Consider the following 13,554-nt stretch of genomic DNA (forward strand, 5'->3'; position numbering starts at 1 on the left):
GATTAAAACTTAAGTTCTGCTGAATCCAACGTACCAAACATTATACTCCTGGTAGTTTTTGAGATGAAGCCATTTCTGTATGTAGTCACTAGGGCTTACTCATTTATGTGTGGATCACAAATTATAAACATCTGAAAGAAGAAACCTGACTAATGACTAAAAATAAGGAAAGACAAACTTGCTTGAGCTTCATCCTTTACTGGTTTGAGAAAATGTGAGCGGATTTGTGCTTAAGTGCTGAAACGGGAATTATAAAATTCCACTGTGGACATTAATCTGTTTAATGGGTTTTTGGGGAAACAATACGGATCTTCCTTCACATCGTTTTGTAGTGTTTTTGCCAGCGTGGACATAAACATAAGCCTTAAATTGCATATTCCTGTTCATCCATTTACAAGCACGTGCATCCGAGCGCTGAGGTGTGCTTAGCTGCTCTGTATAAACATTAACCTGAGCACTTTTTGAGGAGCCTCTGAAGAGACCGGACAGCAGCTGCAGGAGTTTGAACTCCAGTGCATGTTGGGATTAAACTGCATCCACAGCAGCCCTTCCATCACTGTTATTATTATTGATATAAATATTATGTTAAGGTGATATTAGATTAGAAAACTCCTGTTACTTGATTTTTAGAATCAGAAAAATCTCTCCTCAACAGCTGTTCTCAGAGCTGTAATTATGTTTACTCCCTTTCATTTTGCTCCCCAAAAAACCTGCTGCCCGTTCTCGTGTTTGTTTTCCAGAAATGTACCTCACAGATTACCTTAAGTGAGTTTAGAGTCGGGCTTTAGGGCCGAGCTGTTAGCAGTGTCAACAACTGCTCAAGTGAAGCTGCTATTAATGCATCAACCCAGCTGGACATTGGTAGTAGGAGGTGTGTCTGCACACTCCGCCTCTCAAAGGTCATCCAAGGTATGCCAATGGCAATCCTGATGACATCACAGGGACAGTATAAGAGGCAGGGCGATGAGGTCTGGCTTCAAAACCTCTCTCTCTCTCTGAGCCGTCTCTGTCTCCACCTCTTCTCCACCGGTCCCGGGATACAAGAAGACAACCGCACTGGAAAATATGCTGTTCTGCCATTCCCAGCCTGAGTCCTACCACCAGCACTCTGCTAGTTACATTAGGTAAAGCACACACTGAGCAGCTTCAGAGAACTTGTGGATTGCAGCCGCTTGCATGTGGTTAAATCAAAGTGTCAGTGCAAAGCAGTGATATGTGGAGGGAACAGGCTTATGTGTGGCTTATAATGTGTTTTTAAAATGTGCAGATTTGCAGTAATTCTGCCTTTATTATTATTATTATTATTATTATTATTATTATTCACATTTTAAAGGAGCATTGCACTCAAAATCAACAAAAACAGACCACTTAGACTACTTTTCTTTCTCTTTTTCAGTCTAATACATTTAAAATAAGCTGGATAAGTAACATTGTGTTTTGTAACATCAACCTTTTGCACCTTTGTTCATGTGATTAAATGATTAGATAAAACAGGACAATCACCTTTATCGTCCCACCCCCCCCACCCCCCTCGCTGTGCTCAGCCCCTCTTCTTCCCCTCTGGTCTCTTTCAGAGAGGCCTTGGCGCCTTTCTTGAAAAACGAAGAAGCAAGGCTTATGGCTGAAAATGGCGCCCGGAGGACCCCATTCCAGTATATTCTGAGTGCACCCACCTCGCCGGCTGTGAAACAGCAGGAGGAGAGTCTCACTTATCTCAACCAAGGTAGCTATCCGTCCTGCTCGCTGAATGTCCGCACTGACTGAATGGGACTGGAGCTCGTGTTGTCACATCCCTGCAGCAGCGCCAGGGTTAGGTTTAAATTTACAACCCAGTAAAGGCCAGAAACATGGAAGGACAGAGTTGTGTGTGCAGAGGCATCAGGATGACAAATCTGGAGCTGTCTGAGAGACTCTTTAATTGTCAGATGATCTTTATTCTGCAGCAGAATAATCAATAAAGCTGATTTAAGTGAGATTCCCTTTGCTAATGCTCTAACAGTCGCAGCTCTGGATTTTTAATGTTTTGGTCACTTCAGAACTCTAAATTGTTCGATTCTATGGAAGCAAAGAAACAGCAAAATAATGCGTTGTCCTCCAGTATTACCAAATAAATCTGCTTATTGTTTTCACTTAGTTTATCAATACTGAATATTTAAGTTTAAATTCACAGCACTGAAACATTTTACTTTGGAAAGCATCTATCTGGATTTATGTGGTTTGAATTAAAAAAATATCTTTTTTTGGGGCATGTGATTGATAGGACATAATCTTATTGGACAGAAGTCTAACAGTTATTTAACTTATCCAAGATAAAGCAACCTGATTTTTTATTCCATTAAATTATTTCTACTAATTTTAATTTGCAGACCCTTTAAAATGAATATTGAGTTTAAGTTGTTCCTGCTCCAGAGGATAATCCCTATTAAAGTATTACTGCACCGTTAGTTAGCAAACATTATTAGTTACATATACATATAAATATAGTGTCATATATATAATATAATGTTTTATCTATGTTTTATACATATAAAAACTTAGATAAATCAGAAAATTAAATAATAATATATTATTACAAAGTATAATAAATTACAAAAAAACATATAATGAATAATAAGTATGTAAAAAAATACAAAAAATAAGAAAAAGTAAGTATTTGAAGTTTTTAAATCTGAAATTTAGAATACAGACCACATAAATTCAGTGGTATTTATATTTCAAGTAAGTAAACATTCTAAATTTCATTTATTGCTTAATCAAATTCAAATGATCATGGCCTTTTTTTGCTTCCATAGAATAATAATCAAACATACAGTATAAAGTAGGCTGACCTGGACTCTATATAAATATATATAATTACATAAATACAATAAATCTTTGGCTCTTTATCTGTGCAACATGAGCTCCTACATGAGTGTTAAAAGACCTTTTTCACAGCAGCCATTTTAACATGAAATAGTCGGGTAAACACAGGTGATACTATGTTTGAGTGCTCATTATAATCACCTGTGTTTACCCGACTATTTCATGTCAATATGGCTGCTGTGAAAAAGGTCTACCTGTCTGACTTTCATCCTCTAATCTAATTCTCCCTCCTTTCCGTTTCTTCTTTGTCTTCTCGTTTCCAAATTGTACTTTTCTTTCACCTCATCCTCTTCCACTTCTGATTGTTTCTGTCTCTTCTTGTTGAACAGTGACAGTTTGTATTTGTGCTCTGTTTACCTTTATTTATCTACAAGTTTGCCCTGCTTATCTGCTGTACAGTAATTTGATTGGATTGCAAACACAATGAAAGTGAGCTTGCTGTAAACCAACAACTACACCAAGTTAATTGCCAGTTTTATTCTGCTGACAAAGCACTGATAGTCTTACAGTGTCCCTACAGTGGCTATTTTAATGACAATTTCTTGTGATATTAAAGTTAATGTATCATATTTGATCAGGATGGAGATACGTAAAAAAGTTTTCTAGTGGCTCGCCTTGATATCTGGCTTAAAAGGTTTCTAATTTAATTCAATTTCTATCTCCACTGACCCTCTTTTCTGATTGACTGATTTCCCATTTTTCAATTTTAATCAGGTTTTTTTTAATGTTTTAAAATGTAGGTCAGTCCTACGAAATCCGTATGCTTAACAGAAAACTAGTGGAGTATACAGATATAAGCAGCAAATGTGTAAAGGTAGGTGTAAGGTGTTTTTTTTGTTGTTTTTGTTGTCTGTTTTTTGACCTTCATGTGACCTCTTCCTCTTTCTTCTCTTATCCGTTTTTCATGTATGCATTTCCTGGTTCGTCACAGGTCCCTCGACCCTCCCTTCCACTTCTGGGGTGGGGTGTCGACCTTGGAGAGCTTGGTACTATCACCCAAACTTACCTTTTCTCTTTTCCTAGACTTCACAAAAACAAAAACTGTTTACCACACACACTCTTTTCTTAAATTTTCATACAAACTTGGGCATCTTTATACTTAAATTATGTCTGGGCACATTTGTTTCTTTCCTTGAAATGTTTAAAATAAACTGGTATATTCCCGCTTTCTGATTAAAACCCATTAGCAGCCCATCACTTCATCTTCAGCACACGGGTCAAAAGTGACTCCGTTTATTGCAAACACTCACTTAAGAAGTAAGGAGAGCTCATTGCACCTCATTTCTGTTTGAGTGCATGCACTTCACATGCCTGTGTCGTCCGGCTGCCATTGCTTGAGACCGTAATGTTAGCGGTAGCATCCTAGAAACGCGAGAATGGGACAGGTGGCGTCTATGCAAACACGTGACGTGCCGGGTTCTGGTGCTCGGTCATGCATGAGCCTCCCTCCAGAAATATCCTGACGGTGTTTGTGTGTTTTTACAGGTTGTTCATTTATTATCTGTTTATTTCATTCAGGATTTTAAAAGGGCGCCTATAATGTCCCAACAGACAGATCACAGAGCATGAAAATCGAAGCAGCAGAGGTTAAGATATCCTGACTTTTAGTCCCTAGAATGAGCCTACATTTCCCATAATGCAACTTGATATCATCCTTTATTAGACCCTCACTGCCTCTTAATTGCCAGCTAACACACATCCCCATTTTCTTTTTTTTTTAAAAAGGCATCCTGTTAAAAATGATACGTCTCAAACCCTGATGACATCTTCAAGGTTATTTTCATTACATCATCAAATCGGTGGCGTGCCCCTTTAAATAAAAATATATTTTTGTACATGTGATGTGGTGAAAAGATGTTATTTGCCAACACAAAGTGGGTCAGTAAGTTAGTAACAACAGCTACTAAAGATGCAGTTGACAGAATTCAGACTCTTTGTTGTTCAGGGTTCCCACATAAATAATCTGAAGTTTGTGACCGTGGTGATCATAATAAAAAACCTTCTTCAACCTGACGTGATCATGAAGTATTAGTGCTATCTAACTCTGACTGTCACAACTCCAAATTCATGTGCTTGAATATCACCGAAAAGCTCTTAAAGGTCCCATAAAATGGTATCAATACTGCATTTCCTGTTGAAACTGGTCAGTACGGAGCAAAGATAATAAAATAAAAATGGACGTAGTCTCCGTGACGTCACCACCCGTAAGTTTCTGAAGAGCCGCTGTGAAGCTCGGTGTGGTCGGCGCTGACCGTCGCCATCTTGGCAGTCCTGTGGGTTGAGCTGAATGAAGCCTGGTTACTGAAAACAACCTCAAAGCAGCCACGCCCTTAAAGGTCCAGTGTGTAGGATTTAATAGCATATAGTGGTGTAGACACAGATTGCAACTCCCTCGCTCCACCCTGCACTTTCAAGCACAAAGGAAAACCTACAGGGGCCGCAAAAAACGCCCCTATATAAAAGTCTCAACCATAACAATTCTGGTGATTACACACTAATGAAAAGATAGATATCCTAAATGCTACGCACTGGACCTTTAATTGTACAGAACTTTAAACCTTAATATAATTTAAACAGGTAAAAAATTCAACCCCTGTACAGTTGTCATGAACGGGGAAATTAGCTTTAAAAAAACCAGGCTGTAAACATGTTTATTTCTGCTGTAAAGACATTTTAATTTGGGGCCTTATGGAGACTGACTCACTGCTGGAGCCAGCCTCTAGTGGCCGTTAGAGGAACTGCAGTTTCTGTTACTTCATTTGCAGCCACGGAGGTTGCCGCTGGGTATGGAGAGAAAGAACAGAAACTGTTTTCCAGGAACTAGCAATCTTTCGGCGAGCTCAAATATCCATTTCATCCATTTCATGGGATCTTTAAATTCGGTGGCCAAGTGAATGTGGGAGCCCTGAAAGTCCCTGTTGATACTGCAAACAGATCACATGTAGCTCATTGGCAGTGACGGGGAAGGAATGGAGATGAAATTCACTGTGAATTTCCACCTCCTCACCCTTCCCTAAAGAAACTGCCTCAGTGTGTCTTAATGAATAAATGAGGGGAGCCTTTTTTTCGCACTTTGCCCAACAGTCCGGCTGTTGGGCTACGTGCGAGCTCCCCCGCTCGAGCTGTAGCTGTGCTCCGGGCCCTAAACGTTTGATCCTGCCTGTTCGCAGAGCATTGTGCGCGTGGTGTTTCACGACCGTCGGCTGCAGTATATGGAGCACCAGCAGCTGGAGGGATGGAGGTGGAACAGACCTGGAGACCGAATCCTGGATATAGGTGAGCTGATCGTACTTTTGACCTGATGTATCAAAGTATTGGGTATTATTAGGTCCCGAGCACCGACCTCGGTGGAACTGGAATCTACTTTAAGTGAAAGGAATCTCATTTTTGCACATCAAGTCTGTATTTTTGTACCCATAGAAACCAATGTGTTTTATTATTCTATCCGTTGTGAAATTCACAATATGAGACGAGACACAGTCGTCACACAATAAAGATGATTTTGTGGTCCTCTCACTGACAGTAGAAACAGAAAATGTAATTGGGTCCAAGCTGTCAAGAACAAGCAGAGTTTCACCTGCTGATAAAGGAGCTGTCTGTCCTCTGGAGGTTCGTCTGCAGGCTGTCTCCGCTCTCTGCCTGCATCTTGCATTTGGCCTGGCGGGTACAAGAGGCCGAGCGAGGAGGAGGAGTCAGTGTGTAAACATGATTGATGCAACACAAGCTTGTATTTATATTTAAACATACAACAATAAAAAAAAAACAGATTTGGTGTGCAAAAAGTTATGAAACCTTCCAGGCCCAGTCGTACAAAAAAGCCTCTCCATACCCCTAAACCCAACAGGATGTTGTTATTTTTAACTCTGGCAGTTCAGGCTTCTCAGAGCTTCTGAGTCTGTGAAGTGTCTTAGACCTGTATTCTGTGTAACAACCAGCAGGGGGCAATAAAGACTGATACCATTCAGTCTTATGGAGAAATGAGTCGACTTCTCAGTTGATTTATGAGCTCAGTAAACAGTTTCCTGATGAGTTTCTGGTCTCAGTCTCTAGTTTCAGTCTTCTTCCATACAGCATGATGTTCATTTAGTAACTGATGGTCCCATTTAGAGTAAAACAGACCATAAAGCAGGGTATGCTTTAGGGCGGGGCTACCTTGTGATTGACAGCTCATTCTCAGTGAGTCCGTCCAGCTCAACACACCAAATTCAGATCCGAAATAACCAAAGTGTGATCAGCTAGCACCTGTTGCTCATAGCGAGACGTGTTCAGGAGCTCTGTAGCTAATGTAAACGGACTCGCTGTCTGCAGATATCCCGTTGTCAGTGGGGTTACTGGAGCCCCGTTCGCATCCCCTGCACCTCAACACTATTGAGTTCCTCTGGGATCCTGTCAAGAGCGCTTCTGTTTTCATCCAGGTACGGATAGATTCTAGTCAAACATCTGGGAACATTATTAATGCTATATATGGCAAACTTACAGTTGTCACGTCTTCCTCAGGTCAACTGCATCAGCACCGAGTTCACCCCGAGGAAGCACGGCGGGGAGAAAGGCGTGCCCTTTCGTATCCAGGTGGACACTTTCACCGCCAATGAGCACGGGGAATACATGGAGCATGTCCATTCGTCCAGCTGCCAGGTCAAAGTCTTCAAGGTAAGAAACTTTCTTCCCTTCTGGGACGTGATGATGTGACGTCACATGTCGGGATGTCGCTGCCGATTAAACGGAAATTTAAATTCAGAAACTCAAAAGTAAACTGTGTAAAAGTAAGAAAACACAAAAGATAATTAATAATAGACGTCTGTGTTTATATATTTCCACTTCCAATGTCTTTTTTTTTTAAGCCTAAAGGAGCCGATCGTAAACTGAAGACAGACAGAGAAAAGATTGATAAGAAGACCCTCCAAGACAGAGAGAAGTATCAGGCGTCCCATGAGACCACCCTGCTGAAAGAGGTCAGTAATGCTGTTTATTGATCCCACACTAGTGAATTCTTCTGTTATCTATATGTATCTAATCTTCCAAGAGGCCATAAACTGGTGTTTTATGTTTCTGTGCGCCCCCTCCCCGTTTGCAGTTCAACCCCCGTACTGTATCAGTGTTAATATGTTGCTCTGCTTGTTTTTAGTCAGTCTTTATTAAAGGTGTGCTTGCGTCAGTGCTGAGCTCTGTCAATGATTGGGGGGGGTTTGAACGTCAAGTGACTCAGCAGTTTGTGCTGTAGTGTTAATCTGGTTTGTCATTCATACACTGTGTGAAAACCAGCACTGGAACTGGTCCCAGTTTAACACTGATGCCCACAAACAGTGAACTCAGTAACTGCAGGAAGTTTGTGTAAAACCAGAGATTTGGATGAATTCGGAGCAGATTTTTTTTTTTAATACAATTCTCTGTCTGTATTCTGTATTTTTAATCATTTTTAACAATCAAACAGACTTAAAAGGCATCTTTTGTGACAAATTCAGTGTCTTTTAGTCATCAATTTACATGACTGTTCTTCACAGAAGTGAACCAAATACTGAGATAAAGTTGCTAACTTCGACTGCATGCTGCTGAAGAGTTTGCAAGCAGGAAAAAAACCCAAAAGAAAGAAGAAGCTAAAATGCCGCTACTACAAACAACACCTGAACACATAGTCCTTTGATCCATTGTATTAAAATACAGATTAGTGCAGCTTTAATATGTTTTGTAACATTGATCTTTTTGCTCCTGCAGCCTTTGTGTTAATATATTTACGTTGCCAGGTTGAATAATCAGAAAACGCCTTCTTCCTTTCTTCCTCTTTCCCTCTCTCAAGTGTTCCCCTTGGCCTGATGCCCTGAATCTCACCATCCACAGCAGCAGCAGCACTCCGTCACCCGTTTACCACAGCTCGCCAACCTCCTGTGGGTTCACAGAGGGGTGAGTCAGCATTCACACAGAAAGTCACCATTTTGCTCCAGCCTAAATAATGTGGTTCAGCAGAGCTCTGCAGGAGAACTGTGGGTTAATATCAATGTGGGTTTAAACTGTATTGATTTAATAAAAAATAAAATGATTTGACTTCAGCTTTGTTGATCATTTTAAATATAAAAAGGCAGTAAAATATGTAAATTCTCTTTCTAGGCCGAGGGTTTGACCGCTGTACTGTTTGTGTAATAGTGGGATAACAGCTCCCTCTACGGGTGCTTACCAGTATTACTCAACCCTCTTCCACAAGTGGGCTCTATAAACAGATACAAACAGACACTTTTGCATCAGTAATTGGACAGAAAGATGTTTTTCAGAGCGGTACGAACAAAATACTAATCCAATCACCCCAATCTGTTCTTTCCTTCCTCTTCGTGCACATTTCTATAGCAACTGTTCTCCAAACCAGCAGGAGGATCTGCTCATGCCCGGCTGCTCTGATGTAAGTAACGGAGTTCAGTGCGTTGTGAAAGTGTTAATGGTGCTCTCTCATTCCTTTTAGGCCAGTATTTGGAGACAGTGGATGCTGTGCTGCTATACTCATTTCAAGGGCTCTTCTTCTTTTTGACATGTAGCACCTTCTGCCATCGTCCTCGCCGCAGGACACTCAGCAGTGGCTGCAGCGTCACAGGTTCTCACCTTTCTCAAGGCTCTTCTCCAGCTTCTCAGGTAACGGACGGAAAGATCTCAAACACAGATAACGCAGATCCACGGGACAGTTATACATTAGGACAGTCAGAGGAGGAGAACACTGATGTTCTGCTGTGGTTGCAGGTGGTGATCTGTTGAGGATGAGCAGGGAGGATCTGATCCAGATCTGTGGACCAGCAGACGGTATTCGCCTCTTTAACACCATGAAAGGAAGGTGAGACATTAAAGGTTACTTTCCGCTAGATTTCACACTAGAGTGACAAGATCTCAAAAAGCCAGAACCCCCCAACAAAAGGACAGAAACAGAATAAAACTCATTAAAAGCGTCTCTGTTTGTGTTTCCAACAATCACCAACTCTGGTTTGGTGGAAATAAATCCTTAATTGGAAAGGATCCCTACAGAGATAGACCTTTAGTTGAACAGCTGTAATATCACTATCACTCTCCACCAGACTCCAGACACAAAAACACTGATGTTACTAAACTAAAGAGATTAGAGAAAAGTGAAGACAAACTTCCCAAAAAGCCCTAAAATTCAGTGTTTAGGAACAAGAGGGCAAACAAAGAAGCATCTTAAGACATCTACTGCTACTGCATGTCCTCCATAGTGCTAGCATTACAGCCTGTGCTCACATTCTCCAGGTCTATTCAGCCCCGTCTTACCATCTATGTGTGTCAGCAGCAGGCCAGACATCAACCTCCCATCAAGCCAGGGGGTGGAGAGAGTAAGTGCACATGCTGTGTAATATGAGTCTTATTATATGCAGTTAATTAATGCATGCAGTTTCTGTACATGAGCTGACGATTTCTTCCCTTTTTCTACAATATATTTAGATTTTCATGTATGTGATTTGTGTATGTGGATATTCTGATGTACAGATTGTCTGTGTACTTTCTTGTATTGTTCATTGTTTTTGGATGTTTGTCGTCCTGGTTGGGAGGATTAACACCCGTCGTTATATAAATAAAGGTGTGGTTTCAGGTCTTTCAAACATTCGGGCCTGACGAAGATCCAGAACAGGATCGAAATGTTGACATTATTAAACTTTTGTGGCATGAATGTAAAGGCTTTTTTTCATTATGCAGCAGTAGCTCAGTGTGTAGGGACTTGGCTTGGCAACCGTCCCACAGACCACAAAATATTGAGTGTGGACTGGTAGCTGGAGAGGTGCCAGTTTCACCTCCTGTGCACTGCCGAGGTGCCCTTGAGCAAGGCAACCTAACCCCAAAAACCTGCTCATGGGGCGCTGTTAACGTTGCAGCCCCATCACTCCACCATCTCTCTCCCCTTTGCATGTCCAGAAGTGCATGAAGTGTGCATTTCAGCCTGTGTGTGTGTGTGTGTGTGTGTGTGTGTGTGTGTGTGTGTGTGTGTGTGTGTGTGTGTCTGTATAAAAAAAGAGTGAAAAGAACAATTTCCCCTTGGGGATCAATAAAGTATATCTTCTTCTTCTAAACTTGAACTCAAGAGATATTATTATTACTTCAAATTACTGCGTATAATCGAATGCATTGATTCTCAAACTACGGTACATATATGAGCTTCCTCTAGTGGTACATGGTGGAACCTCTAAAATATACTTTTTATTAAATTAATTTAAAAACATATATCAATACTATCAAGTTTTACATTTACTGTAATATTTTGTTTCAATATAAAACCAGCTATGTAGTACCGGTTCTGTTCAGGATTCAACAACAATAAATAATCTTCTTATTAGAAATAAAGCTGCTGTATTTTACTGGGAGTGCCTGTTATTTTCTGAGGTTGCACACAGTGATATAATGCAATCTGATACAGCAGCCCTGCCCATAACATGTTTACAAAGCTTATTAGGTTGGAAAATATGCAATTTGAATTATGTGTTTATTATTAAGCTCATGGTTAAACCATTATAGGAACCATAAAAGCAGACTTGGAGTGCTTTAGATTGTCAAAATGTACCTAATAAAGTGGACACGGTATGTAAATGAGTAAGAAGAGTCACATTATCCTTCCATATGCTCATATCTTATGATGTTTAAATGATGTCATCACATATTTTGGATATCTAGAATATGAAATACTGACGAGAAGACTTTTACAAATTAGTCTCCATTTATATCAGATTCTTTTCTTCGACTAGAAAAACCTTTTGATTTGAGAGTGTATGATGTGATCTTATGGACTGTCTCCTTTGCCCCCCCGCAGTCTACCATGCTCTGTACCTGGAGGAGCTGACGCTGTTGGACCTGTCTGAGAAGATCGCTCTGCTGTATAACATCAGTCCACAGCAAATCACACACATCTACAGACAGAAACCCAACGGGATCCACGTCATAGTCTCCGATGAGGTATCAGCCCTTAACTCCTCACACTGTTCACAAATGGTTGGTTGGTTTCATTCGGGCCCAGTGGATTCTTCCAAATCCCATTAGGAGCAGGTGGAACCAGATTATCTGTACAACTGTCAGGATATGACAAAACGTTATTTTCATAGAAGTCGCCTACTGCAGCTTCCAGTATAAAGACATACAGAATATTATAATAACTATAATAACTGTTCATGTTTTCCTATAATTTGTATTTGGTCTCACACCTATGCTCATGTACACTGATAGTCTGTCTTGTAAGCCTGTTTGATCTGTCTATCTATCTATGAAAGGTACTGCATCTGTAGACAGTATGGAGAATTACTGAACTAGATTTAGATTTAGAACAAAAGAAAGTGCAATCAGTGAGAAGGCTCTCCTCTAGAGTATTTACCACTGTAATCGTGGCCGTAGACAGCTGTGAGGCCACCGAGGTCTGGAGCTCAATAATTTTTTCCTAAAAACTAAATGTAATACAACAAATCATCGCTGTATACCGTAAAACTTCTAATAAAAGCCCTGTTTCTCTCTATCCTTTAAGTGTGTGCGAGGCTGAACAGCTGTTACATTATGTGACATACCTGTAACGAGTTCAGTACAGTCCTGTCTTTAGTTTATACAACCATCTACCTACGTCTGTTACCCCCATTGGCTCACAGAGCTGGGGGGTCAGGAGGGAGGACTGCAGTTAACACGGGTCGACCCTTTTCGTTTCAGATGGTGCAGAACTTCAGGGAGGAAACGAGCTTCATCCTCAGCACTACGAGGGGTAATTATCTTCCGCCTTTAAGCTACAAACATTCAGCATCCATCATTCTTTAATGTGGTGTTGTTGAGTGATCTTTGACTGCTTCGCTTTCTGTTTCCAGATGAAAACACAGACGGCTACCACGTTGTGTTGAAATGAGCAGCAGGTGCTCAGGAGGTTGTACAGACTGTATATAAGAATCCTTCTATACTACAATATGTGACATTTGCTGAGATATACAGTAGAATAAAATACTGTTAAGCTTTCAGTTTACTGCTGATTCCGTTTAGTTTTATTCGTATTTGTGTTCAGTTACTGATTGATTGTAATTGGTGGTCAACTGTTGTGTATTACTCCTTCATGTGTGAGTATATTTTTGGCTTTAAATGCAAGTTAATGACTTTCATGATAAAAAGTAAATTTCAAACATCATCATGTAGAAAAACAGAAAATACAAATGAACAAAACTGTGTTATGTTGTTTTAATGCTCTCACATATGAAATGCTGTGCTGTAGTCTACTGACTGTTTCTGGCTGGTTTTCTTGATGAACTGTAACGTTAGATTTGGTAAAAGTGATGTATTGATGTCCATAGGCCTGCTGTGTGTTTAAACAGAGACACAGTGTTGTAGTTTGGAGGAGGATTTTGGTCGTTGTGGCTCTATGATGAGTGTGTTTCACTCAAAATAAAGTATTTTGCACTGTTTTGCATTGGTCCACAGGTTTTATTAAGGCACATGGAAATGCCTGTTATAACAGTGAGTGTAACAAACAGCTTTAGTTGTAAAGGTTGGTCGACCTGTTCTATCGTGGTTGTTCAGTATTAGTTTATCTCACTACAATATCATAAAATAATCATTAAAATCCAAGGTTATCTTGGAGAGCTAAAACTAGAATATTTTCCATTCCCACAAACTACTGATGATGTGCTTGCAAAAGGGTGCTATATTTTTATAAATTATATTTAATTATTGCATTTTTTATTTATTTATGGC

At 40.2% G+C, this 13,554-nt stretch overlaps 1 protein-coding gene across 3 annotated transcripts; it reads left to right on the forward strand.

The window, feature by feature from the left end:
- Positions 1-968: 968 nt before the first annotated feature.
- Positions 969-13,265, forward strand: tfcp2l1 (transcription factor CP2-like 1). 3 transcript variants are annotated; one of them, XM_051402910.1, is made up of 15 exons: positions 969-1,124; positions 1,575-1,723; positions 3,603-3,676; positions 6,033-6,138; positions 7,171-7,277; positions 7,360-7,512; positions 7,704-7,814; positions 8,657-8,760; positions 9,199-9,250; positions 9,384-9,477; positions 9,583-9,673; positions 10,102-10,184; positions 11,651-11,793; positions 12,529-12,580; positions 12,681-13,265. In XM_051402910.1, the coding sequence occupies exons 1-15, from the start codon at positions 1,066-1,068 to the stop codon at positions 12,716-12,718; spliced, it is 1,416 nt and encodes a 471-aa protein (XP_051258870.1). In that variant the 5' UTR covers positions 969-1,065; the 3' UTR covers positions 12,719-13,265. The 3 variants fall into 3 exon arrangements, 2 of the variants coding, with proteins under 2 accessions (XP_051258870.1, XP_051258869.1); XM_051402909.1 differs by having other exon boundaries at positions 970-1,124; positions 1,545-1,723; XR_007885124.1 differs by lacking the exons at positions 10,102-10,184; positions 12,681-13,265 and having other exon boundaries at positions 1,545-1,723.
- The last annotated feature ends 289 nt before the right edge of the window (positions 13,266-13,554 follow it).

This window comes from Dicentrarchus labrax, unplaced genomic scaffold, assembly GCF_905237075.1.
Source record: "Dicentrarchus labrax unplaced genomic scaffold, dlabrax2021, whole genome shotgun sequence".
Classification (NCBI taxonomy): Eukaryota; Metazoa; Chordata; class Actinopteri; family Moronidae; genus Dicentrarchus; species Dicentrarchus labrax.

Bases quoted from the DNA above. Each gene is read 5' to 3' on its own strand.
- tfcp2l1 (XM_051402909.1), top strand. From the start codon at position 1,066: ATGCTGTTCTGCCATTCCCAGCCTGAGTCCTACCACCAGCACTCTGCT. The intron at 7,513-7,703 runs GTAAGAAACTTT...TTTTTTTTTAAG, and splicing joins GCCAGGTCAAAGTCTTCAAG to CCTAAAGGAGCCGATCGTAA. The intron at 9,674-10,101 runs GTGAGACATTAA...CACATTCTCCAG, and splicing joins TTTAACACCATGAAAGGAAG to GTCTATTCAGCCCCGTCTTA.